Source organism: Megalobrama amblycephala, linkage group LG20 (assembly GCF_018812025.1).
Source record: "Megalobrama amblycephala isolate DHTTF-2021 linkage group LG20, ASM1881202v1, whole genome shotgun sequence".
Taxonomy (NCBI): Eukaryota; Metazoa; Chordata; class Actinopteri; order Cypriniformes; family Xenocyprididae; genus Megalobrama; species Megalobrama amblycephala.
In genome coordinates, this window is record NC_063063.1 from 26671141 (window position 1) to 26697487 (window position 26347).

Consider the following 26347-nt stretch of genomic DNA (forward strand, 5'->3'; position numbering starts at 1 on the left):
TTCTCTTTACAGAAAAGAGCACCACACACATGACCGCATCAAGCCTTCCCTCAGGTATTTTTGAAACGATTTTAAAAAATAACATTAAATGCAAAGATGTAGTCATGTGAGGTGATATAAGTAATGGTAGTTTTTCTCTCATAAATTGCCACAGGTCTATTTTATCAATTTAGTGCTTTATTTATTCATTTAAAAAACCCAGTAGATTCTGTATAAACCTTTCAAGACAGACTTACCATCAACCTCCAAGGTTTTTAAGTATATGCCACTGTTGAAGCCATCAGTCACTGTAATGTCAACTGCATTTGCAAAATAAAATCATATTTAAAAGGCAAATTCAAAGTGAAGAACTAAAGTACACTACCCATAATCACAGAGAGAACTTGGCATGTAAAATGGCAAAAACAAAACAAAACACTTGGTAACACTTTCCAATAAGGTTCATTAGTTAACTACATTAGTTAACATGAACTAATAATAATGAACTGCACTTATACAGCATTTATTAATCTTTGTTAATGTTAATTTCAACATTTACTAATACATTATTAAAATCTTGTTAACATTAGTTAATGCACTGTGAACTAACATGAACAAACAATGAACAGCTGTATTTTCATTAATTAACGTTAACGAAGATTAGTAAATACAGTAACAAATGTATTGCTCATGGTTAGTTCATGTTAGTTAATACATTAACTAATGAACCTTATTGTAAAGTGTTACCAAAAACTTTTTTAAAGGTTTTTTTTTCTTTACAGAAGAGAGCACCACACACATGACCACCACCAGATCAAACCGTCCCTCAGGTATTTTAAGATACTGTTTGTAATGTTATGATTTGTCTCAGAGGTGGATGAGTTGGTTTATAATTATTGAAGATCTTTTTTACATTCTCATGGAGACAATGAAAAGTACTTTCAGAACCAAGGCTGCTGAAAAAGTGGACAGTCACTGTTGCGCTCTATAGGCATTGTTTTTTTCTTTCTCTTTACAGAAGAGAGCACCACACACATGACCACCACCAGTTCAAGTCGTCCCTCAGGTATTTTCCTATACTTTTTGTAATGTTATTATTTTTCTCAGGGGTGGATGGCTTAGTTTACTTTTTCACATCCGCATGTAGAGAATAAATAGGAAAATTACTTTCAGAATCAAGGCTGCTGAAAAAGCAGACAATCACACTATAAAAACTAAAGGTGCCTCAAATATCCCGTCAGGTACTCAAGGAACTTCAAAATGTATTTTAAGTGCCTCAAAAATCTTTCTTCTATAATAGGGTCACTGGTGGAACCTTTGACAGTCTTTGCAGTTCTTGCTGGAACTTATGGGATCCTTTAAGCACTGCATTCAGTTCTGAGGTTCTGGAGTCACCTTTTCATTACCACAAGACCTTGAAGTGATTTGAAGTTAGAGGAACTCAAATTGCATAAAAGGGTTATACAAGATCTGTAAACATTTAAGTTGTTCCTGGAAGATGTCTTTTTTAAAAGCCAGCATTTGGAGGAACCCAAAAGTTATCTGAGGCCACAGTAAGATGTACAGCCTTGTACATTTATTATTAGTGCTGTTGTTGTTGTTAGTATTACAAGTATTATTATTAGTATTAGTAGTAGTGTTGTTGTTATTGTTATTATTATACTTAAGGTTGACCCCGGTGGCTTTAGGGAACCTGTGCACGGCGAGAAATATGTTTTAAATTGTGTAAATACAAAAGGACTATGTGAAAAATGCATACGCCACATTTATTGCAACGAGCTGGTGCCACTATGACCTCAAAGTCCAGAAGTATTTATCTTAAGGTTTTTTTTATAAACCTAATTATTAAACTAATTATGTATGTTGTCAGTTGAACTGGTTCTACGCCTTTATTTTGTCATTAAAACTGATAGAAAAATAAGGCGTAAGAGATTTTTTTTTTTTATCCTGTAATGTAGGCAAAAGCACATATCAATGAATGGGTTAAACTCTAAACCATTAAGTAGGGTTGGGCCGATAGATGATGCCATCATCCATCGCCTATGGCTGACAGACATAATGATGTTGAGCCGGCATCGTAATTATCCCCCCACCCCCCGGAACCTGCCCACAAAAAAACATCTTAATTAATCACATTATATTGTCCAGTGCAATGCATGCTTTCAATTTCCATGCAGTTACTTCAAGTAATTAAGTTTTTTTTCTGATTAGGTCAACAACATAATGAAGTTGTTCACAATCACAATACATATTACGTTCAAAACAGTTCAGTGAACACAATTTAAACAGTAAAGATTTTATTGTGCAAAAAACTGTATATGAATTATAGGCTACTAGATTTTTTACTAAAACTAAACCACTGATATTCAAATGCCGGACTGACAGTCTGCATCCGGACCCCGGCATGTTTCCATCCGGACCGTGAGACAAAACGGTAGCACCATTGTACTGTTTCTTGTTGAAGTGAGCAGTGCTTCAAAACAGTGGTGCTGTTTAAAGGTGCTGTAGAACGTGTTTTCAAAAGATGTAATATAAGTCTAAGGTGTCACCTGAATGTGTCTGTGAAGTTTCAGCTCAAAATACCCCATAGATTTTTTTTTTTTATTCATTTTTTTTAACTGCCTATTGTGGGGTATCATTAAAAACGCGCCGGTTCAGGCTGCGGCCCCTTTAAATTCTCGTGCTCCCCGCCCCCGGTGCTCGCGCTTGCCTTAAACAGCATAAACAAAGTTCACACAGCTAATATAACCCTCAAAATGGATCTTTACAAAGTGTTTGTCATGCAGCATGTCTAATCGCATAAGTATCGTATTTATTTGGATGTTTACATTTGATTCTGAATAAGTTTGAGGCTGTGCTCCGTGGCTAACGGGCTAACATTACACACTGTTGGAGAGATTTATAGAGAATGAAGTTGTTTATGAATTATACAGACTGCAAGTGTTTAAAAAATTAAAATAACGACGGCTCTTGTCTCCGTGAATACAGTAAGAAACGATGGTAACTTTAACCACATTAAACAGTACATTAGCAACATGCTAACGAAACATTTAGAAAGACAGTTTACAAATATCAATAAAAATATCATGCGAAAACACAAAGGAAAAATCTTTCTGTTTTTAGTACATCTTTGTCATGTAAACAGCCCCTTAGTCCTACCCTCCACCAAGACATGTCATGAAGAGAGTCGTTTCGATGGAGGGGGGAGGTTAACATTTTTGATTAAAGATTATGTACACGGATAAATAATTAATAAACATGGCAACATTCTGTAAAAAAAAAAAATGAATCGTCCGTTTTAATTTCACGGTAACTTTTAAGTTGTGTGTGTGTGTGAGAGGACATAGGGGTGAGAAGTCATGTGGCTCACCTTACTGCGTGCCTAATATTTATATATGCCATATATTAATAATAATATAATATTTAGAACCGCTATGAAGAGCTGTACAGGCGAAAACAATGGGATTTCGGATGTATGAGCATTGCATTACAGTTGCTTCGCCGCTACTAGAACCACCTCTGATTTGCCACGTTTTTTCATGTCTCTCTCATTGAAAATGAACTAGAGACTTGTGCTTTCTACATCCTGTGTGAAACTGCCTTTTATGTCAAAGTGGTGCTGCCAGCCCAATTTATGCGTGGCCCACTGGAAATTCTCCTTCAGGCCTGTGTGTGTGTGTTTGTGTGTATCAGTCAAGGGAAACTGAAACCTCCAGTAATTTTGAACTTGTACCAGCCCTGCTTAGGGCATGAAAGTTGTTCGGCATTCATGAGATCTATAAGTGTATGAAGTTTGGTTACTGTAGGTGAAAAGGGGTGTGCTACAGAGACTCTCAAATACAACAAAAGGGTGTGCTACGGAGCCCCCCATGACAACTTGTGCCTGGCCCTGATGGCCCATGATTCCAACGTGTGTGCAAAGTTTGAAGAGTTTTTGAGCATGTTAAGGGCCCCAAAACCTTGAACAAAAAAAATAATAACAATAAGCAGAATAATCTTAAAGAAAACAAGAGGGCCTTCGCCCTTTCAGTTGGGCCCTAATAATTAGAAGAAGAAGCAGCAGCAGGAGAAAAGTTTTGTCATCGCTTCAGATCCTCATGCTGCTCCCACAAAAAAAGCTCAGCTCATTATCTCCTTCTCGATGCCTCCCACCACTTCTGCGGTTCATTCTGCTCTCCATTATGAGGTTTGTGAAGTTCACAAAAAATACAAATACACATTCTACTAACTATATGTTCAAACGCATACATATATATGCTTAATTTTTATACATACTATGTTTTACAGTGTTTACCATGCATTTAACAGTGTTTACCATGCCATACTGTGCATGTATTGCACAGTATGGCCTCTGATGAAGCATTTGGACCCCAGAACAGTGACGCCAGACTCAACAAGTGGATTGAGACACATAAATGTTTTCAAGTTGAGTATACAAAAAAAATATTTGATGCACTTTTAATTAGTGTAGTCAAGATGTTGTATGGAACACATTGTTTCCATGCATTTTGTTAAGATGTATTTCAGCCTATTGTATCTAAATAGATTATTTATGTTGCTTCTGTATTATACAATTTTTTTTCTATGTATTCATTGTTATTTAACCTATTACTACATTTCTCCAAGTTCATGCAAGTGTATGTATCAAAATGTATCTATCATATGCAATAAACAATTCTTATTTTGTATTTGGTTCGGTTTTTCAGTGTGTTTATTATAATAGAAGTAAATGGTAACCATAGTAACAACAAGAAATTAAAAAGGATCGTAGCAGATAAATCAGTGCAAACGGTGACTTGAAGTCAATAGTTTTTGTACCATTACTGTTTTTTTAAATTGTCATCGCAATGCTTCATGGAAGTGTAGTTTTTTAGCTTTAAATCAAAGATTGTAATGCTGGAATGGTTGTGGTGGTTGGCTTGGTTCATCACTCTTTAATGGAGAACATTTTTAATCCTTCATGGAGAAAATGAAGAGGAAAAACACTCTTCCAAGGCCACTGAAAACGTGGACGATTACTGATATGCCTACAGAGCGCAAGAGTTGGAATGTAATATGGTAAAAAAAAAAAGGTTTATGTATTTTTTTCTTTACAGAAGAGAGCACCACAAACATGACCACCACCAGATCAAGCCTTCCCTCAGGTATTTGATACAATTTTGAAAAGAAAGAAAGAATTATTCAATAAGTTTTATATATGACCCAGCTATTGTCATTAATCCTGTGGTTCTCCTCTTAGGTGAAGGAGACCGCTGTTCTGAGCTCAACTGCACTGCGGATGAACGCTGTGAAAAGAAACATGGTGTTTACGGCTGTTTCTGCAAGGACAACCATCACAGATCTCAGCGTGACTCCTTTGGTTAGACTTATTTCACAACCACATTTCAAATGTATGTTCATCATTGATTACATTATTATTATTTTTTTATCACTGACATTATTTTGAATTTTTTATTTTCTCTCTCAGATTTCATTGAAACCTGTGAAAGCAGCTCTGGCTCCATGTCTCTGTCTCGCTGTCAGCTCTTTGAGGCTGGTTTTCCTTCTGACATCTTACACCTCAATGATCCCAGCTGCAGAGGAACAGTCCGGAATGGCAGAGTGGAGTTCTGTTTTGACAACAATGACCACATCTGTGGTACAAGTCTTGTGGTAGGAATCATTACGTACATGCTCAAATGGTCAAAATGATTCTTTCAAAAATTGTCCCTTAATGTACAAATGTTCAAATTATATGTGCCTACAGGCCAATGGCACCCACTTCATCTATGAGAACGTTATTGTGGGAGAGCCAAACACAGTTGGGCATCTCATCAGCAGGAAGAAAATTCTGAAGCTTCCTTTCAGCTGTGTGTACTCACAAACCCAAACACTCTCCATGGACATCAACCCTCTGGAGAGGTGGGACGCACTAAATTCAGCCAACTTACTATTTAAACTATTAATTCTCTCTATTAGCCTTATTTGTAGTTGACACATCTCGTGTAAAATTATTTCAACAGCATTGTGCACAGGATCCTTCCTGCTGGTCAAGGGACCTATCAGGTCAGGATGATTCCCTATCTGGATGCTGAATTTTCACACCCCTTCACTGGTAGTGTGAACATAGAGCTGAGCAAGCGTATTTTTGTGGAAGTTCGTGTTGATGGAGTCGACAGCCGTCAGTTTGCTTCAGTGATTGACACATGTTGGGCTACACCTGTGAATGATCCCCATTACTCTCTCCGCTGGGACCTCATCGTTGACAGGCAAGTCAATTTTTTTTTTTTTTGATTGTTTGTCTTCCTCAGCACTTATGAATTGTATTTTGCCAGAAAAAAAACAATGATATTTATTATTTTTAAACCTACTTAAGATCTTAAAAAGATCTTTTTTTTTTTTTTTAAATTTACTTACCATCATGTCGTTTCAAACCTGCATTTGTTTAAAGTGAACTTAGCAAACCTTATAATTTCTTTGTTTTTTTTTATTATCTTTATAATATCTTTATTATACTGTTCCAAAATGCTCAGGTGTCCCAATCCAGATGACAATACAGTGGACTTGCTGCAGAATGGTGTTTCCACATCCAGCCGTTTCTCCTTTGAGATGTTTATCTTCACTGCAAACTCCACAAAGGTTTACCTGCACTGCGCTATTCACCTTTGCCTTCAGACAGACAATCGCTGCTCAGTGGTGAGTGTACAAATTCACAAGTATTTTCAGATTTTACTTATGGACATGGGTATTGTTGTTGGTACTAAATGTATCAAATTTTCAATGGAGAAAAATGTCAGTTTTGTACAGTAGTTACATCAACTACCGGTAGGGGGTCTGACCGGGCCATGCTGACCTTGATTCCTTGGTTGACAGAACTTGGTTGTCTTTTCATCTGTATTTTAGAATTGTGACTCTGAACACCACCGGAGAGAGGGCAGATCTGTGAAATTCCATGACAGTGCTTCCATATCCATGGGTCCATTGATGTGGTCTGACAGTAACAAAGGTGACTTACAAAACAAGAAAAAAATGATATGCTCACATTTTCTGGTCTGGAACACAGTGGATGCAATGGAATGATACAGTAAAAAAGTCTCCTAGTGCTGTTAAATGAAACATCAGCGCTCTTGAACCACTGCTTGCCAGTGTTGGGCACGTTACTTTAAAAAAGTAATTAGTTATAGTTACTAGTTACTTCTCACAAATAGTAACAGAGTTAGTAACTGAGTTACATCATTATAAAAGTAACTAAATACCAGGGAAAGTAACTATTGCGTTACTTAAAAAAAAAATTAAAATATGTCAAATAACTTAATGCCCCCAATATTAAATATAAGTCTAAGAATAAATTATTCTTGAACCGACTCGTGACTCATGATCCGCTCTTTGTTATGAAATTTCTCTGTAATGTACATAACCTGTTGGTAGCCACTAAAGAAAATGTAGTTTCATATATATGTTTAAATAGTCCTATGTTATGTTTTAAATTAATTTACTTGATTATGAAAAGTGAACAGCATGAATAAGATGCATCATAAGATGCGCAATATATCGGGAGTCATGGAGTGGGTCAGACATGATTTTAAACACTTCATTAAGTTTTGATTGGTAGAAAGCCTCTCTTTAAAGTGAATTTCGTTTTGTAAAAATTGTATCTTAATTTTAATCAATGTTTCATCAACCAATTGCCTGGATTTAATAAATAAGAAGCAAATATAGCAGACAATGTAATTATGGATGCGCGGGCGCGATCACTGGTGCGTGAACTGGAGCGCGACTTATAAGCTAAATGAACCGAAACTCAGCAGCTCCTTGCCTCGCAGACAAGAGAAATATATCTATAGAAAGCTTGAAATATCTAAAAACGAAAAGAAATAGGCTACTCTGATTATGTAGCCAACATTCTCTCTCTAGGCGCGTCCAGTATATGCGGAGATGATGAGAGTCAGCAATGTCAACTTCATCTTTGCAGCCGACACTGATTAAGAAAACATTACTTTATTAATAAACAATTAAAATGTCTCCTTGCTGTTTTTTGTCATATTCATAATTATTACTTTTGCCGGTTCTTTATGGCAAGCTTTATGCGTGCGCTGGAGTGCATAGCATAGCCTATATAACATAAACACTCATTATTAGTTTATTCTCTCCAGTATTTAAGAAATTAAAATAATATAAATGTGATTAGTCAACTAATGGCTTAAATGAATAACTACTAGTCGACTAGAAAAACTTATTTCACATATTTCCGATCCAGCATGTCACAAAGGGTATTCTGGTTTGAGCTCGCGCTCAGCTCGCATGCTCACAGACACACACAGAGCATCGTTCATTATTATCAGTTTAAAATTAGCCTATATTTGTGTAGGCTATGACTAACCGCAGCACACACCAGAGAAAAATCTTTGCAGGTCCTGTATGGCTGAGAGAGAGGGCTACTCGGATGAAAACTGCATCAGTGAGCTCAATTATAGTAACACGGCATTTTTTTGCCAGTAACGGTAACGGCGTTGTAACGGGAGAAAAAGTAATTAGTTTGATTACTTGTTACTGAAAAAAGTAACGGCGTTAGTAATGCCGTTTATTTATAACGCCGTTATTCCCATCACTGCTGCTTGCCCAATCAACTTACTGCTGTGTAATCTCTGTTCACAGATGCGCAGGTGCCACGCCAAGTGCAAGTATCCAGGGCTCCATGGCTGTGTGGTTCTCTATCACTTATATCTCTGATGAGTGTCCTGATATTCTTCTAGAATATTTCCACTAAGGATCACCATGATTTTTTTTTACACATCTAATATAGTCTTGTCTCTTTCTCAATTAATGTGGCACTGATGCCATACTGTTGCAAGCTTTCTATATGTGTGACCTTTGGCTGTTTATGGAGAAAATCACAACCTTTAAATTAGTTTTAGCTATAGTACACTGATAGACTGGTAATCTGACAGAATGATCATTTTATAAACCAAGTAATTTTATAAATCAAGTCTAATTACTATTGTGAGAATAAAGCATATAATAATGAGATTGTGATTGTGCATGAATTTTGGTTACATATGTAATTTGTGTGTGTGTGTTTGGTCCTGGTAAAGCCATACGTTATGGGGAAAAAAATGACATTTGGTTCCTATGAGGAAAACAGCTAATAAATAATACAGAATAATGTTTTTGTTTTTTGAAAATGTAAAAATGCAGAAAGTTTACTGTGATGGGTAGGTTTAGGGTTAAGGGATACAATATACAGTTTGTACCGTATAAAAATGATTATGTCTATGGAAAGTCCTCATAAAACATGGAAACCCAACATTTAAATTTAAAGTTTAAAGTTGCTCAACCAGTCATGTCAATCACCAGAATATTCATACAAACAGTTTATCCACCAAAAGCTGTTTTGCAGCATTTTTTCTGCAGCAGTCAAACTTAATGACAGAAATATGTTGTAATTTTCTTGCATATATGTTACTTCTGCAAATAACTTTGAATTTGACTGGTTTCTCTTCATTTTTTAGTGATACAAACATGATTTCACCACTGATTTCTGTACGTTTAAAGGTGACCTATTATGCAAGATGTAATACTATAAGCCTCAGGTGTCCCCAGAATGTGTCTGTGAAGTTACAGCTCAAAATACCCCATGGCTTTTTAATTATACCATGTTTTAACTGCCTGTTTTTGGGTAGGAGAAAAAAATGGGCTGATTTTGTGTGTGTACCTTTAAAGGTGCCCTCGAATGAAAAATTTAATTTATCTTGGCATAGTTAAATTCAGTACATGGAAATTACATAAAGTGAGTCTCAAACTCCATTGTTTCCTCCTTCTTATATAAATCTCATTTGTTTAAAAGACCTCCGAAGAACAGGCGAATCTCAACATAACACTGACTGTTACATAACAGTCGGGATCATTAATATGTACGCCCCCAATATTTGCATATGCCAGCCCATGTTCCCAACATTATGAAAGGCATTAGACAAGGTCAGCCAGTATTAACGTCTGGATGTGCACAGGTGAATCATCAGACTAGGTAAGCAAGCAAGAACAATAGCGACAAATGGCAGATGGAGCAATAATAACTGACATGATCCATGATAACATGATATTTTTAGTGATATTTGTAAACTGTCTTTCTAAATGTTTCATTAGCATGTTGCTAATGTACTGTTAAATGTGGTTAAAGTTACCATCGGTTATTACTGTATTCACGGAGACAAGAGAGCCGTCGCTATTTTAATTTTTAAACACTTGCAGTCTGTATAATTCATAAACACAACTTCATTCTTTATAAATCTCTCCAACAGTGTAGCATTAGCCATTAGCCACGGAGCACTATCAAACTCATTCAGAATCAGAAGTAAACAATATAACGGTATACAATACTCACATAATCCGACGCATGCATGCCGCATGCATGACGAACACTTTGTAAAGATCCATTTTGATGGTTATATTAGCTGTGTGAACTTTGTTAAGGCACTGTTTAAGGCAAGCGCGAGCTCTGTGGGCGGAGAGCACGGGATTTAAAGGAGCCGCAGCATAAAATCGGCACGTTTATAATGATGCCCCAAAATAGGCAGTTAAAAAAATTTATTTAAAAAAATCTATGGGGTATTTTGAGCTGAAACTTCACAGACACATTCAGGGGACACCTTAGACTTATATTACATCTTTTAAAAACATAATCTAGGGCACCTTTAAAAGCAAATGAGATTGTGCTCCCCACCCCCCAAAGCTCGCGATTCCAATACACTGCATAAAAAGAGGAGAAGCTCACAGTCACACAGCAAATATAACTTAAAATGGATCGAAAAAGTAGGTTTTTCGTAAAATTCAAGATGTCATAAGGTGCAAGGAATCAGAGGAAAAAATAATTTTGTTTTTAGCCCTTACGGTTCAAAAGTTATTAGCATAAATATGAGTGAAACTTTGGACAGGTGGTGGTGCTAGAGGGATTGAGTTAGAGACTTGCTATGGACACATTTCAGACTGTCCTCTATCAGTGTGCCAAATTTCACAACTTTCTAACATACGGTTCTATGGGCTGCTATAGACTTCCAGAGCGAAAACTAACGATTTCAACAAATTCCTCAGTTCTCGCCATCTCTGAAAACTGATGTTGATTCTTGTTTTATTACGAGCTCTGATGCATTCTCTGTTCACCATTGTAATGTCAACTGCTAAAAAAAAAAAAAAAACTTGTCTCTTTCTATGAGGAAAACAGGACTCACTGTACAAACTAGACACGATACTAAAGCCATTTTGACTCTAAAAAGTTAACTAAAGGCATTTGTAAGCTCATCTAATTTTTTAATATCAAAAAGGTTAAATCAGTAAATCAGTTTATCAAAATAATTTGATAATGGTTTAAGTATGTTAATCTTAGACTGAAGAATTTGTCTAAACACCAGCACCATGACTGACATACCATAGATCTCCTCAAACAACAGTATTATTAATGGAAAAACTGGTTTTCTTCTGAGAAATAACTCCTAGGCCCGCCTACCAATTTAAAATTATAAGAATCTGAGACTTGCAGTTCAGCATCACTGAATTCTGTTTGAACTGTCGAAGAGACGATCTTTGCAGCCACATTTCAGCTCAGGTAAAAGTTAATCTCATCTGGCTCTTCTCTTTCTGTTAGTTGCTTTTGATATAGGTAATTTTACAACAATTATTGGAAACACTTTATTTTGATGGTCCTTTTTGAACATTCTGTTGATTATAAGTAACTTTGCAACTACAAGTCAACTAACTGTCATTAGAGTATTAGTAGGCTGTCTGGTTGATATCTGCTGACTCTTTATTCTGATGGTCCCCCAGCAGACAAGTACATTTGCAAGTACATGTCAAGTGATTCTAACTCTAACCCTAATACTCTACTAACACTCTAAAGAGAGTTAGTAGACAAGTAGGTGCAATGTTACTTATAGAGAATGTGTTAAAGGGACCATCAAAATAAAGTAAATAAAATAAAATATAAAATAATTTTTTCCTTTTGTCTATCCTTTAATACTGCATTTTATTTATTTTTCGCAAATTCTGATACTTTAAATAAAGTGAAGTAGCTATTTATAAATGTACACAACCAAAAATGTTAATGCTATAGGATGCTTTGTGTGTTAAATGTGCGATAAAGTCATTGAGAGATTGTTCCAAATGTCACAAAACTAAACAATTTGGCAGATAACAAAATTATAAGAGTTTGCATATCCATTGGCATATTTTATATGATAGTCTAGTTGTATTTGTTCAGCAAAATAATCAGTAGCACAATACTAATTGTTTTATCACCACTGAAAAGTTTACAAGTTTCGTAAGTTGAAATATTTATATGTGCTGTATGCAATAAAGCACTCTGGTAATTAATGGAGATTCAATTTATGATAAAGATCTTACAAATAAGGTCTTGACGATTAACGTGTTGTGATTGACAGGATTAGATGAACATTCTCCTTCCAAACCTTCATTTAGAACTAAGAGTATCACATGTTTAACATTGAATAGTGTTATTTTATCAAGAAAATGTTTTTACAGATAAGTTTGACGTCTTCAGGAGAAGTCTGCAGCAATGAGGTTTCTAATTTCATTGTGCGTGACAGTACTGCTGCTGAATAATGGTAAGCTTTACACCTATAAAAATGCAAACTGACAAGATACGTGACTGAAAGTCAAGAAAACTGATGGGAATCTGTTGTATTTAACAGTTGAAAGGATCAATGGACAAACATCAGGTAGGCTAATCATTCTTCTGCTTGGGGTCAGCTTCATCATGAATTACAATGCTTTAGTTCTTCCTTTCAATCCCTTAAATAAAAAAAAATACTAGTACTAGTCAAGATGTCTGGGTTCTGGACTGACAAAATGCTCCAAAATTAAAGGTGCCCTAGAACTTTTTTTCAAAAGATGTAATATAAGTCTAAGGTGTCCCCTGAATGTGTCTGTGAAGTTTCAGCTCAAAATACCCCATAGATTTTTTTTAATTAATTTTTTTAACTGCCTAATTTGGGGCATAATTAGAAATGAGCCGATTCAGGGTGTGTGGCCCTTTAATTCTCGTGCTCCACGTCCCAAGAGCTCGCGAAAATGGAATATTTGAAATGTGTATGGATTTAGTATACATTATATATGGATTTACCCCTCATTAATTTTGTCATTGTTTCTTTTGTTTGATCTCAGCAGCTGCAACCAACACAGATGATGACCCATGCTATGACTACACCATTCTTGACAAACATGATATAAGCCCAGATGATTTCTTTGCTGTGTATAATTATATATATGGATATGAGGACACTCTATTTGAAAGGGATGGCTGGTATAGATTCTTCTTTAATGGATCGAGTGCTCAGATGCCTGAGTGGTGTTTCAGTTCAATGTCATGTGGAGGTTATAGTTCTCTGTGGCTCGATGGCCCTCATCCTCAGCTAGAAGATGGAATTGTTACTCGTGACGTCTACGGCTCTTATTACGAATCGTGCAGATACTACAGATCCTACCCAATCCAAGTCAAAGCTTGTGCTGAAAATTATTATGTCTACAAACTTGTAAGACCTAATCGAATGATCCCAGACCCCGCATATTGTGCAGGTACAGTCATTCTCCATCGTAATGTACAATAGCGAGACACGACGTCACAATAAGAACTTGCCAATTTTAAAAGGCTGTTATAGGTTCCCCAGCAACATTTGAACAACTGTTATTTTAGAATCATATATATACTATATAAAAAATATATACTATTTTCAAATTTCAGGTTTTTTTTTGGGGTCATTTTTATTTTTGTTTTAAATATTTCTATTTGTTTAGTTTTTGTAAATGTAGTACTTCAATGTAAAATTTCAGTTAGTTGCTTTATAGTTACCTTTATAATGTAAAGTTTAAGTTTTTCATGTGATATTTACATTTTATACCAATTTCAATGAAAATATTTTTTATAGTTTTAGTTAACAATAACAACACTGATTTTAACAGTAAAACAATTCATGAAACAGCAAAATATAAAAAAATATGGCGCCACTGAAGTGACATTTGAAACTTCTTAGTGTGCATTAAATACTTGTTAAAGCTAACTCCAAAAAATAAAAACAAAGTACTATACTCGCATGCTATTGAGTTCAGTGTATGTAGTGCACTAGTTTTCACATGCAGTCATTTTTCATAGGCATGTAACATTTCTAGTGTACATATGAAAGTCTTAGTGTTTGAAAAACCAAAATAAAAAATCACTCACATCTGATTTTTAACTCAAAACCTCATTTGTCAACTAGCGAACTGCTGTGAGTAGAAATCAAATAACTAAGTTGTCTCTTTAATTTTCCTTAACAGTTGTTGTCTCCAGTCCACCGAGTGTTGACCCCTGCTACAGTTATAACAGTCTGGATGAGCCGTGGAGAGCAAATACAATTTTGACTGATGATTACAGCAATTTAAGATGTGATGGTGATGTCAACTGGAATGGCTGGTACAGGCTGTTCGTCAATGGTCAGAGTGCCCAGATGCCACAGTCATGTGTTAGTTATGGCATGTGTGGCACATATCACGCAATGTGGCTCAACGGCCCTCACCCACAGCTAGAAGATGGAGTGGTGACCCGGCACGTCTGTGGTTCCACTTTGAGAAACTGCTGTGGTTACACCTTTCGTCCCATTCAAGTCAAAGCTTGTCCAGGAAATTATTATGTGTATGAGTTTTTCAGGCCAATAAACTGTGCAGCTTACTGTGCAGGTAAACACATTGTTTTCTTTTTTAATTTATATGTAATTTAATTATAATTCTGAAACTGATTGACATTAATTTATAAACATTTCCCATTTCAGAAGTCACAAACCCGACAACAATGTACACAACAGCAGAGGCAATCCCAGTCACAGAAATCAGTGGTAAAGTATTTTGATCAGAGATTTGAGTTTGTCATTTATTGACATAAAATTTTCTCAATATCAGATGTCACCAACATTAACTCAACACCAGTGTATCAGGGTTATTATTGAAAACTAAAACCATCTAAAATGTTTTCATTACTTGAAATAAAATAAATGTTAAGTGAAATAAAATATAAAAAAAAACTTTTTTTAAAATTATTTATTTCAATGAGTTGCCAAATGCATTTTTATGCCTAAACACCTAAATAAATTAATATCAAATTAATTTCATTAGAACACCCAGTTCAACATTTATTCCAGCAGTGATTGTGAAACTAATGTCTAAATATGGGATCATGTAAACTTTGCCCCAGCTATAGTCATTAATCCTGTGGTTCTCCTCTTAGGCGAAGGAGACCGCTGTTCTGAGCTCAACTGCACTGAGGATGAACGCTGTGAAGAGGAACATGGTGTTTACGGCTGTTTCTGCAAGGACAACCATCACAGATCTCAGCGTGACTCCTTTGGTTGGACTTATTTCAAATATGCTTCTCAGTGATTATATTTTTGTTGTTGATCACTGCTAACATTCTCTTGACTTTTCTCTCTCAGATTTCATTCAAACCTGTGATAGCAGCTCTGGCTTCATGTCTCTGTCTCGCTGTCAGCTCTTTGAGGCTGGTTTTTCTTCTGATATCTTACACCTCAATGATCCCAGCTGCAGAGGAACAGTCCGGAATGGCAGAGTGGAGTTCTGTTTTGACAACAATGACCACATCTGTGGTACAAGTCTTGTGGTAGGAATCATTATGTACACATGGTCAGAAGAACAACAAACATATAATTATTAGCAATTCTTTAAAGTACAAATATTATGCAAGCATTATGTCCCAACAGGCCAATGGCACCCACTTCATCTATGAGAACTTTATTCTGGGGGTTTCTGGATCTGGGAATATCATCAGCAGGGAAAAATATCTGAGGATCCATTTCAGCTGTGTGTACCCACAAACCCAATCACTCACAATGGACATCAACCCTCTGGAGAGGTGGGACTCACTTATTTAGAATAAATAAATTCTAAATACATAAAACCAAGAGACTCTAAATTGCTTTAAAATTATTTGTTTGTTATTTCAACAGCATTGTGCACAGGATCCTTCCTGCTGGTCAAGGGACCTATCAGGTCAGGATGATTCCCTATCAGGATGCTGAATTCTCACACCCCTTCACTGGGAATGTGAACGTAGAGCTGAACCAGAGTATTTTTGTGGAAGTTCGTGTTGATGGAGTCGACAGCCGTCAGTTTGCTTCAGTGATTGACACATGTTGGGCTACACCTGTGAATGATCCCCATTCCTCTGTCCGCTGGGACCTCATCGTTGACATGTAAGCAATGTTATTTTATTTTATTATTATTTTTTAATAAATACATCTTAAACTTCAGGTATGCAAATGGTTTGGGCCAAACTCTGAGCTCAGAGCCCTCCCCTTGGACAGCACACCAAATACTCATAACCTTTACTCTATTTAATTAAATGTTAGTGAAACATGTGAAAGTTTATTAATACATTTTCACCAGTCAGGTCTTCATCAGGCACAAACCTGATGAATGAGACACAGCTCTTTATGAATTAATATATTTATTTTCATTTACAACTTATATTTGAAACTATGCGTCACGCCATAGATAGTCCAACTGGGGAGGGAGGAGCAACCCTGGAGTTGTGGTAGGACACAGGCAGGTGACCAGAGCAGTGGCAGCAGGCTAGGGATCCTCCAGGGCGGTGCCGGCAGTGCAGGTGACCAAAGAGGCGCTGGTGGCTCAGGGAGCCAGGGAGGCGCTGGCATTTCAGGGGACCAGGATGGATTGGTTTCCGTGGCCTTGCCAAGGGAGCTTGGCTCGATCACTATGGCCAGGGATGTACTGTATGGCCCAGACACACACAAATGCTAGCGCCATTATGGGCAATGCAGTGTTCTCTGGGCTGAAATCCACATTGTGACCGTCTCTGAACTTTCTGGGAACGTTACTAAGTGACAGGTTACCCCGCTAGAACATTCTCAGAACATCCCTATTGTGTTAAGGACGTTGTCTAGTAATGTTCCCAGAACGTTCAGAGATGGTCACGATGTGGAGTTCTTTTAAGGTTTGGGGGACGTTATTTGGTGGCCCTTCAGGGAAGATTCAGGACGTTCTGTAAATGTTTAGGGGATTATTACTATAGGATGTTCTGCTAACTTCCCAAATGTCCTCTTTGTAACGTTCTCGTGCGACCATAAAATAACCAAAATAGAACGTCCCCCTAAACTCATATCGGGAACGTTATTAAATGACTAACAGAGGACCGTGTGGGAACATTCTGTTAACGTAAAGTTGTAGAAGTAAAGTTTGAAGTCACCGTTATGGAGGTGAGCATTTGCTTTAGATGGGCTCTTGAGTCTCGATATTTTAACACTAGATTTTCTCTGGCTATTTTAATTGTATTTTCACAAATTGTTTGTTACAGCAAAAATTACAAGAGAAATTATTAGATGAAACTCTGATCAGATGGCTTTGGTTATACATCTCAAATAATAAATGACAGTGGTTCAATCCTCATGGAGTGTTCTGATTCTCTCCAGAGACTAAATTCTGAGTGTATTAACAGTTAGATTTACGTCAGTGAACAGTTAGTTTTTGTTTTTAAAATTCATTATACAGACAGTTCCTTGCCGCTGTCGCCTTTGGCTTGCTTAGTTGGGGACACTTGACATTTGATATTCAATAGTATTCTTGACATTTATTCAACAATGCTTCTGATCTGCCTGCATTGACACTATTATTTAAGAGCTGCTGTGCAGCCAAATTATGTACCAGTTATCAATGTAAAGCTGCTTTGACACAATCTGCATTGTAAAAAGCGCTATATAAATACAGGTGACTTGACTTGACTTGACAGAGTTTTGAGCAGTGTCTAATAGACACACAGACATCATGAATCAGCATATGAACCGCAACAATGGTGACACTAAACAAAAACCTTTTTTGTGACTTTAGTAGCTTGTTTTGTGATGCTCAGAGTTGATCTGTTTATCTGAAAATGTTGTCACCATTGTTGAGGATCATACGCAGAATCTTGATGTCTGTGTTAAGTCTACCTGATGCTGTCTGAATATTTTCTACACAATGATGAAAACTTTCCAATTAATAAAGCGAGACAGGATTGTATGCATTGTCATAGGACTACAACATAAAAGAAATACAACATTCAGAGATCAGTGAATTAACAATGAACAACCAAGTTTTTTTTTCCCTCACAATTCTTTTTGCAACAAATGTGCTTTAAAAACACACTGTGACAATAATTGGAAAAAATATCAAAGTTAAAACATCAAGGGTCAGGAGCCCAACTAAAACAAGCGCTTACCTCTGTAACGGTGACATTTATACATTTTGATAAAACATTAACACTTCATTAAGAAGATTTGAATGAAAGAAACAAAGTCAGAGTGGTTTGTAATAAGTGAAGATGCTGAGATCTAGAGAGATCTGTTGGTGTTTAATGTTCTGTTATCTGAGTTTTGTGGGTCACCATTGTGCTGGAGAGTAGCGCCTGATGATCCAGAAACACTGATGATCTGCTGCATGTTGCTTTATTTAAAGGCTACAGTAATTGTATCGTTGCTGATGCAGTGATACAGCAGTTAGCTCATGCATGTGCTGTTGTCAGCTAATGACTTACTGCAAGAGACTTGCGTTTTAAAGAAAAGGTTTCATAATAATAATCCGGTAAATACCTGTAAAGAGCTTTTTTTTTTTTGTAAAAATGTCCCCATTAAGGATGTTGTTTAGTAATGTGTACGTTCACAGCATAGACTGTAAAAGGTTCACAGACGGTCACGATGTGGAGTTCTTTTAAGGTTTGGGGGATGTTTTTTGGTGGACCTTCACAGAACATTCAGGACGTTCTCTAAACATTTAGGGAACCATATTTTATTTGGAAATGTTCTCAGAACGTCCTTACTGTCCTTGTCAAAAAATTGAATTGAAAATTAGAGTTAAACTGACTAACAAATGTGGCTGTTCAAACAAAACACTATTTTTTTCTTTAATGTCTTACAGAAAAGAACAAAGCTCTTTACTGGATTATTATTATGAAACATTTTCTTTAAAACGCAAATCTCTTGCAGTAAGTCATTAGCCGACAACAGCACATGCTTGAACTAATTGCTGCATCAGCAACTACACAGTTATTATCTTTAAATAAAGCAACATGCAGCAGATCATTAGTGTTTCTGGATCATCACTGACTGAAGCACAGGCGTTACTCTCCAGCACAATGGAGACCCATAAAACTCAGATAACAGAACATTAAACACTAACAGATCTCTCTAGATCTCAGCATCTTCACTTATTACAAACCACTCTGACTTTGTTTCTTTCATTCAATCAAATCAAAATTTAAAATGTCACCGTTACGGAGGTAAGCGCTTGTTTTAGTTGGGCTCCTGAGCCTTGACGTTTTAACTCTAATTTTTTTCCACTTGTTATAACTGTGTATTTTTAAAGCACATTTGTTATAAAAAAAATTGTGAGAAAAATAAAAACATCTTGATTAAATTGATAATTGGAACGTTTTCATCATTGTAGTAATTATTTAGACAGGATCACATGGACACACAGACATCAAGATTCTGCGTAAGAATCTCAACAATGGTGACAAAATTTTCAGATAACAGATCAACTCTGAGCATCACAAGCTACTAAAGTCAAAAAAAGATTTTAATTTATTGTCACCATTGTTGAGATTCATATGCTGATTCATGATGTCTGTGTGAGTCTAAAAGATGCTGCTCAAATCTCTGTCTGAATAATGAATTTAAAAAAAGAAAAAAAAATAATTAATTAATGCTAAACTAACAGTTAATACACTCAGAGTTTAGTCTCTGAAAAAGATCAGAACACTCCGTTATGATGATTGAATCACCCTCACTAAATAACCAAGTCAATCTGATCAGAATTGACCATTTGTCGTTCATTTTTTGCTGTAACAAGCGTGTTTTAAAAAACAGTTAAAGCAGCCAAAGAAAATCGAATAATTCTATAATTGCTTTTATCGGCTGAGACCTATTATTGGCCTATACGTCGGTGTATCTCACTGATGTTCCTTTTTCTTTCTTTTTTTTTTTTTTTTTTTTTTACATTTATTCATGATTATCATTCTCAATATGCCCAGGTGTCCCAGTCCAAATGACAAAGTGGAGCTTCTGCAGAATGGTGTTTCCACATCCAGCCGTTTCTCCTTCAGCATGTTTACGTTCATTGCAAACTCCGCGAAGGTTTACCTGCACTGCTCTATTCACCTTTGCCTTCTGTCAGGCAATCGCTGCTCAGTGGTGAGTTTACAAATCCTGTAACAACATAATGTTTCATAAAGTTCACACCCATAATGGATACTTGTGGTTGTCTTCTGCTGTGGATGCTTGTGACTAAGATGATAATTATTTGATGACATAAATTGACATACAGCTTGAATGTCCTGTCTTTGTTACTTTTAGCACTGTGACTCGGAACAAAGCGGGAGAGAGGGCAGATCTGTGGACATCCATGAGAATACTTCCATATCCATGGGTCCATTGATGTGGTCTGACAGTAGCAAAGGTGATGGAATAAAAAGAAAAAATTAGTTTTAGTTGTGTAGTCTATTGTTCATGCATATCTGACATAGTTGATGTTTGCAATTGATCACAAAACACACGCTACTTTTCATTCATAGGTGAACAGCTCCCATACCAAGTGGAGGGATCCAGGGCTCCATGTCTGTGTGCTTCTCTGATGATGTTACTCATTTCTATCATGAGTGTCCTGATATCCTTTTAGAATATTTCCACTAAGAATAATTTTAGGAATTCTCCCTGTAATCTCTTTTTGATTGTAATTTCCTTTTGGTGAACATGCTGACCTTACCATATGTTACTAAATCTCCTTATGTTAAAAAATACTATGGTGCTTTGTGGACATTGTTGAATTGATTTTACTTTGATAAATGTAACAAGTCTTTTTACTCATGGGATGGAATATTCAAAAAATATTTTAAAATGACTAAGCAAACTGATTTCTGTTTGGTTTTGGTGATTTATGTGTCAGTTCAAAATCTTTGTGTTTTCATTCATGAGGCAATAATTAGTATACCTATTGATTTAGGCTATATCTCATGTTTCAGACACTACAAATGCATGTGTCATTTACTGTGAATAACTAATGCTTGACCAGCCATGGCTGTGTTTCACAAAAGCATTGTAAACCTATAGCAAGATCATGAAACCATCATTCTCTATGATCTACTCATGATGCTTTTGAGAAACTCCATGTCAATGGGTTGTTTGCACATGACGTCACAGCAGCAGCGCGAATGAGTCTGGAGGGCAGGGAGTGATTTTTCTATAGGAATCCTATAAAAAACTCAAAATTCTTAGGTTTTGCGTCGTTTATGGTTGCTCAAATCGATAAAATCGGGAACCCAGAAGGTATTTATATCGTTTACATACATTACCGTTTTTTATAACTTATATCGTTTTTTAACTTTAAAAGTTGTCGCCTTTAATAGCGTTTTGCGTCTGCTGATACTGAAATGAATATGGATACCTGCTTACCTCATTTGTTTTTGACTTGGTTAAATATTCACATTCTTCATGGTATCATTTGCAGGGAAGATAAGCTATTTTTATCCCACTGAATAATAATTTGATGTTTTCACTTCAGTTTTGTAGTTTTCCGTTCACAATGTTGATCTGGTTACCATGAGAACAGTGTCACGCGCTGCTGCTTCATCCATCAGAAAATGACCAAATAAATAAATGTTTAAAAAGCTGACAGACGTCGATTCAACAACAAAGACAACACTTTCAAAAACACTCAGCTATGTGATTATTTTATTGAGTGATAGGAAGAAAAGGTTCAATCAGTGACATTATTAGATTTGATACGGCGTCTTACTTTCACCTCCTCAACCTGCTTCCCTTAGTTTGTTTTTACACGTATAAGGCAACAATTGTATTACAGCGTCCACTTTTTTTCTTTGAACGACGATGTGAACTCCTGTTGCAATTCTCGATTCAGCATAAATGACCTACAATGGCGACATTTTTCACAATCGCGACAGAAAATCAAAAATACTGCCCTAACTTCACTAGCAGAAAGGCAGCGAGATATAAACAAATCCAGACTAGAACTGAACACGGCATGACGGCAGCTTCACATTCTCTATATCTATCTTCTCGATGGCAGGAAAGTCTTTCAATTCAGTGGAAAAGTCACTCATCTACATAACATAAAGAGCACGTCCAACATACGTTATGATTTTCTGTTTATACCTTTCTAAATCAGCACAGAAAGGACTTTTCTCCATCTCTTCCATTCTAATTTTCACTGCTTGCCCTCCACCGGTGTTTCGCGCGTCACCAGAACCACGTGATTGCAAACAACCTATTAGAAAACTTGAAAAAATGCATTGTTTTGATGCATTTTGCAGCAGTTTTGTCCTGAAGTCAGGTTATTTCTGGAAACAGAAACGTGCTATACGTCATCCTGCATTCCACACTCTAAACAGTAAAAGAAGAATAGTCAGGTTTACTAATTCATTATGGGGTTCAGTGGAAGCTTTAAGGTCTTTTTCATCACAATTGCAAGAATTCCTTTCATCAAGAACACAAAACAACAATCAATCAATCAATCAATCGTTTGTCATAATTAAGCAAAGTAATTTCAGTTGATGATCTGCATTTGCAGGACTTATGACAGACATGGGTGGTGCAAGAAACAAGTTGATCCAATAAAGGCATTTCTTGCTGTCATTTAAGCGGCAACAGAATGTGCTCAGTCCACCAACTTCTGTTGAACACATTTCTGTTAAGAGGCTTGGGTTCATTCGTGAAAGTTGGGGTTAAGTGTCTTCCTCCAGGGCTCAGTGGTGATGGCTCATGCTCATGGCTTGTTCATTAGTGGACTTAGTGAACTTGTAACCTTCAGGTTATCATTCAGACATTTTACCTGTGGGTCTGGTAAACAAGCAAACAAACAAAAAATGTAGTATCAAAGGGCAAGACAACTGCAAATACAACACAGTTAAACTAAAATACACTTAAATAAAACTAAAATAAAAATGATAATGACTAGGAATTAAATTAGTTTTATTTTGTGATGCACAGTATATTATAAAAGATTTTGCAGTCCATCAGTAACCATTATACAATATTTCTTTCTAAATAGCAATGCACACAGAAACAGACTGCTCATATCATGGGAATTCTGTCATGTCACATTAAAAGGAAAATGAAAAACTGCTTTAGGTGTTGAGAAACTTTCCAGACAATATTTTCACAATAAATTTGCAGATATGACTTGAATGAATTATGCTCATTTAATAGCAAATATTCTAAAAGTATCATGTATTTCAAAATTATAATTTCAAGATATGCTAAATCTGTAAATGATGTTTGCCACAAAATTGGATCTCAGATATAGTTGCTTCTATTCATTCAATATGACTCAACTTATTTTGTGATATTAATTTGTTTTGTATAAACTACCATCCATCTCTATTCCAATTTCATTATCAAAATCAAGTCGATTTGCAGCGGAAGAGTATCCTTTGACCTGACGCACAATGCAATGACAAATGCGGAGGTGCAGAGGATAGAGCAAAACAAAAAAAGTCATAATTAAGATTATAATAATTAAGGTAATTTTTAAAAAGAAATGTCGGAGGATTTCGATGTAAGAGAAGAGGAGCTTAAATTTGTTGCACAGCCCTATTTGTTTGAACCGTGAGAGGTGTCTAAGCTTACAATACTCCTACATCCTGCGTCATACATCGCATCAGGGGTTACTCATTTGGCGCAAGTCAACTTGCACATTCTGCGTATACGGTTGTCCGCCAGAAGCTAGTTATTTGAATTTCTAAAGTTTTAAAAATGGATTTTTTTTTTTTTTTTTTTTTACAAAAATGCATCGCTTCGCTTCAGAAGGCCTTTATTAATCCACTAGAGTCTTATTTTTTATGGATGGATGCATTATTTTTGGCTTCAAAACGTGTCCCCCCATTCACAGCCATTATAAACCTAAGGATATTTTTAAATATATCTCTGTTTGTGTTTGTCTGAAAGAAGATAGTCATATACACATAGGATGGCTTGAGGGTGAGTAAATCATGGGATCATTTTCATTTTTGGGTGAACTATCCTTTTAATATAATTTTTACTTCTAAAACATTTTGTGCAGTATATATATTGCTTTTTCCCCCACAGTGATTTATCTCATATATTTAATGTGAAAGTTTGTGTATCAACTTCTAATTAAAGAACTAAAAGTGATGATACAGGGCAACTTTTTGAGCAATATTGATTATGCGGGTCATTATGTAGGTCATTATGCACATCTTTGTCTTCTCAGGTGTGAATCACAGCATTATTCATTAAGATTCATGCCTCCCACATACTGTCCTTCTTGACAAAAAGTGTCTTACAAAATTTAAATCAATATTTTGTTTTATGTGAACGAGTAGGCAGGATCATTTTTACATCATTTTGAAGCAAATATTCTAGTCTACAACCTCCAATACCCAGAAGTCTTGTGAACACAGATTTAATATTTGTTTTGTGGCCGTATTTCAGTGACTTAAGTTTTTTGTATTTCAATAACCATGCATAAAGGTTATTCTCTCAAAAATACAAACATGTACATACATGTTGCTCACATATGGTAGCCTAGTTGTGCTGAATACAATATAGTGACACTTTTGCCATTAATATGTTTATAAGCAACTGAAAAAAGCACAAATGTCAGGGCATGTCAAAACTTCTCCAGGGACCCAAAAATCCTCAGACTCCAGAGGGTTAATCCTCCGGAGCCACGGAGGATGTGGATGGATGCACTTTCTTCAGCTCATACTCGTTTGGTAACGCATTACTGCCATTATAAAGCTCGGATGTGTCAGGATATTTATTAATATTTCTCCGGATGTCTTCGTTAGAAACAAGAAAGTCATATACACCTAGGATGGCTTGAGGGTGAGTAAAGCTTGGGGTAATTTTCATTTGAAAGTGAACTAATCATTTAAAATTTCTGTCATTCTGTTTTTATGCTTTTGTAATTCCAGAATCCACCTGTCCGGCAAATACCCATTATGAATTATGCAGCACATCCTGTCCTGCATCCTGCCCCAGCCTCTCGTTTCCATTTCAGTGCAGCTTGCAGTGCCAGGAGGGATGTCAGTGTAATGATGGAAATGTGTTAAATGGAGATCGCTGTGTCCCCCCCACTGGTTGTGGTTGCCACTACTCTGGGCGTTATCGGCAGGCTGTAGTTTGATGTGGTTCGGGATTGGTAAAAAAAAGCTGGTAATAGTGCCACGTATATACGTGTACCTTGAAAGGAGAATTGTTGTTATTGGAGAGATTGAACAACTGATAGTCAGCTAATGCTGAGCTACACAGCAAAATCCCCAGAGTTAAATCAACTCTGCTCAGAGTGCATATGGTCCCTCTCTAAATAGTGTTAAAATAACACTGAAGCAGAGTTAAAGTTAAGGAGATAATTAAGAAATTAATAAGGCTGTGACTTAAGTCACTTGTAGTTCTTGTGTTTTTTATTTCTTCAGTGATTCTGCTTGTTAATAGCAGGTGTTCATCACTACTGCACAATCATTACTTAATTAATTGCTTAATTATCTAACTAAATTGAACTCTGCTTGAGTGTTATTTTAACACTATTTAGAGAGGGACCATATATACTCTGAGCAGAGTTGATTTAACTCGTGGTCTGCCTGAACTAATACTTGCGCAAGATTTGTTTAAACTGTACAACACTTGAACTTAGCAAACCTTATAATTACTTTGTTTTGTATTATCTTTATTATACTGTTCCAAAATGCTCAGGTGTCCCAATCCAGATGACAATAAAGTGGACTTGCTGCAGAATGGTGTTTCCACATCCAGCCGTTTCTCTTTTAAGATGTCTATCTTCACTGCAAACTCCACAAAAGTTTACCTGCATGCACTGCGCTATTCACCTTTGCCTTCAGACAGACAATCACTGCTCAGTGGAGAGTTTACAAATGAGTTTTTTCAGAAAGTATTTTCAGATTTTACTTATGGACATGGATATAGTTGTTGGTATTAAATTAATCAAATTTATCAATTTATAAAGTCAATGGAGAAAATGTCAGTTGTGTACAGTAGTTACATCATCTACCAGTAGAGGGCCTGATGGACCCATGCTGACCTTGATTCCTTGGTTGACACAGCTTGGTTGTCTTTTCATCTGTATTTTAACATTGTTACTCTGAACACCACCAGAGAGCAGATCTGTAAAAAAATCATGACAGTGCTTCCATATCCATGGGTCCATTGATGTGGTCTGACAGTAACAAAGGTGACTTATAAAACAAGAAAAAAAAATATTGTTCATGTATATCTGAATTTGAAAATAGCAAGTGTTGTAGTTCTGTACCGCTCACATATTCTGGAACACAGTGGATGCAGAGAGTAAA

At 36.2% G+C, this 26347-nt stretch overlaps 2 protein-coding genes across 2 annotated transcripts in view; both read left to right on the forward strand.

The window, feature by feature from the left end:
* Nucleotides 1-9103, forward strand: part of LOC125255170 (mucin-3A-like) — a 33671-nt gene extending 24568 nt beyond the window's left edge. The window contains 11 exon segments of the mRNA XM_048170203.1: nt 13-54; nt 762-809; nt 998-1045; nt 5076-5123; nt 5219-5338; nt 5447-5631; nt 5726-5880; nt 5982-6227; nt 6492-6654; nt 6862-6964; nt 8614-9103. Of these exon segments, the coding sequence (XP_048026160.1) occupies nt 13-54; nt 762-809; nt 998-1045; nt 5076-5123; nt 5219-5338; nt 5447-5631; nt 5726-5880; nt 5982-6227; nt 6492-6654; nt 6862-6964; nt 8614-8711 (1256 nt within the window). The 3' untranslated portion in view covers nt 8712-9103.
* A 2375-nt stretch (nt 9104-11478) lies between these two features.
* Nucleotides 11479-20914, forward strand: LOC125255171 (pancreatic secretory granule membrane major glycoprotein GP2-like). Its single transcript, XM_048170204.1, has 13 exons — nt 11479-11557; nt 12490-12572; nt 12660-12686; nt 13132-13542; nt 14281-14679; nt 14772-14834; nt 15224-15343; nt 15405-15613; nt 15714-15865; nt 15960-16205; nt 20036-20195; nt 20358-20460; nt 20576-20914. Exons 2-13 carry the CDS (start codon nt 12524-12526, stop codon nt 20677-20679), a joined length of 2043 nt encoding a protein of 680 aa, XP_048026161.1. The 5' UTR covers nt 11479-11557; nt 12490-12523; the 3' UTR covers nt 20680-20914.
* Nucleotides 20915-26347: the final 5433 nt, after the last annotated feature.

Bases quoted from the DNA above. Each gene is read 5' to 3' on its own strand.
- LOC125255171 (XM_048170204.1), top strand. From the start codon at position 12,524: ATGAGGTTTCTAATTTCATTGTGCGTGACAGTACTGCTGCTGAATAAT. The intron at 12,687-13,131 runs GTAGGCTAATCA...GTTTGATCTCAG, and splicing joins GATCAATGGACAAACATCAG to CAGCTGCAACCAACACAGAT. The intron at 15,614-15,713 runs GTAGGAATCATT...ATGTCCCAACAG, and splicing joins TCTGTGGTACAAGTCTTGTG to GCCAATGGCACCCACTTCAT.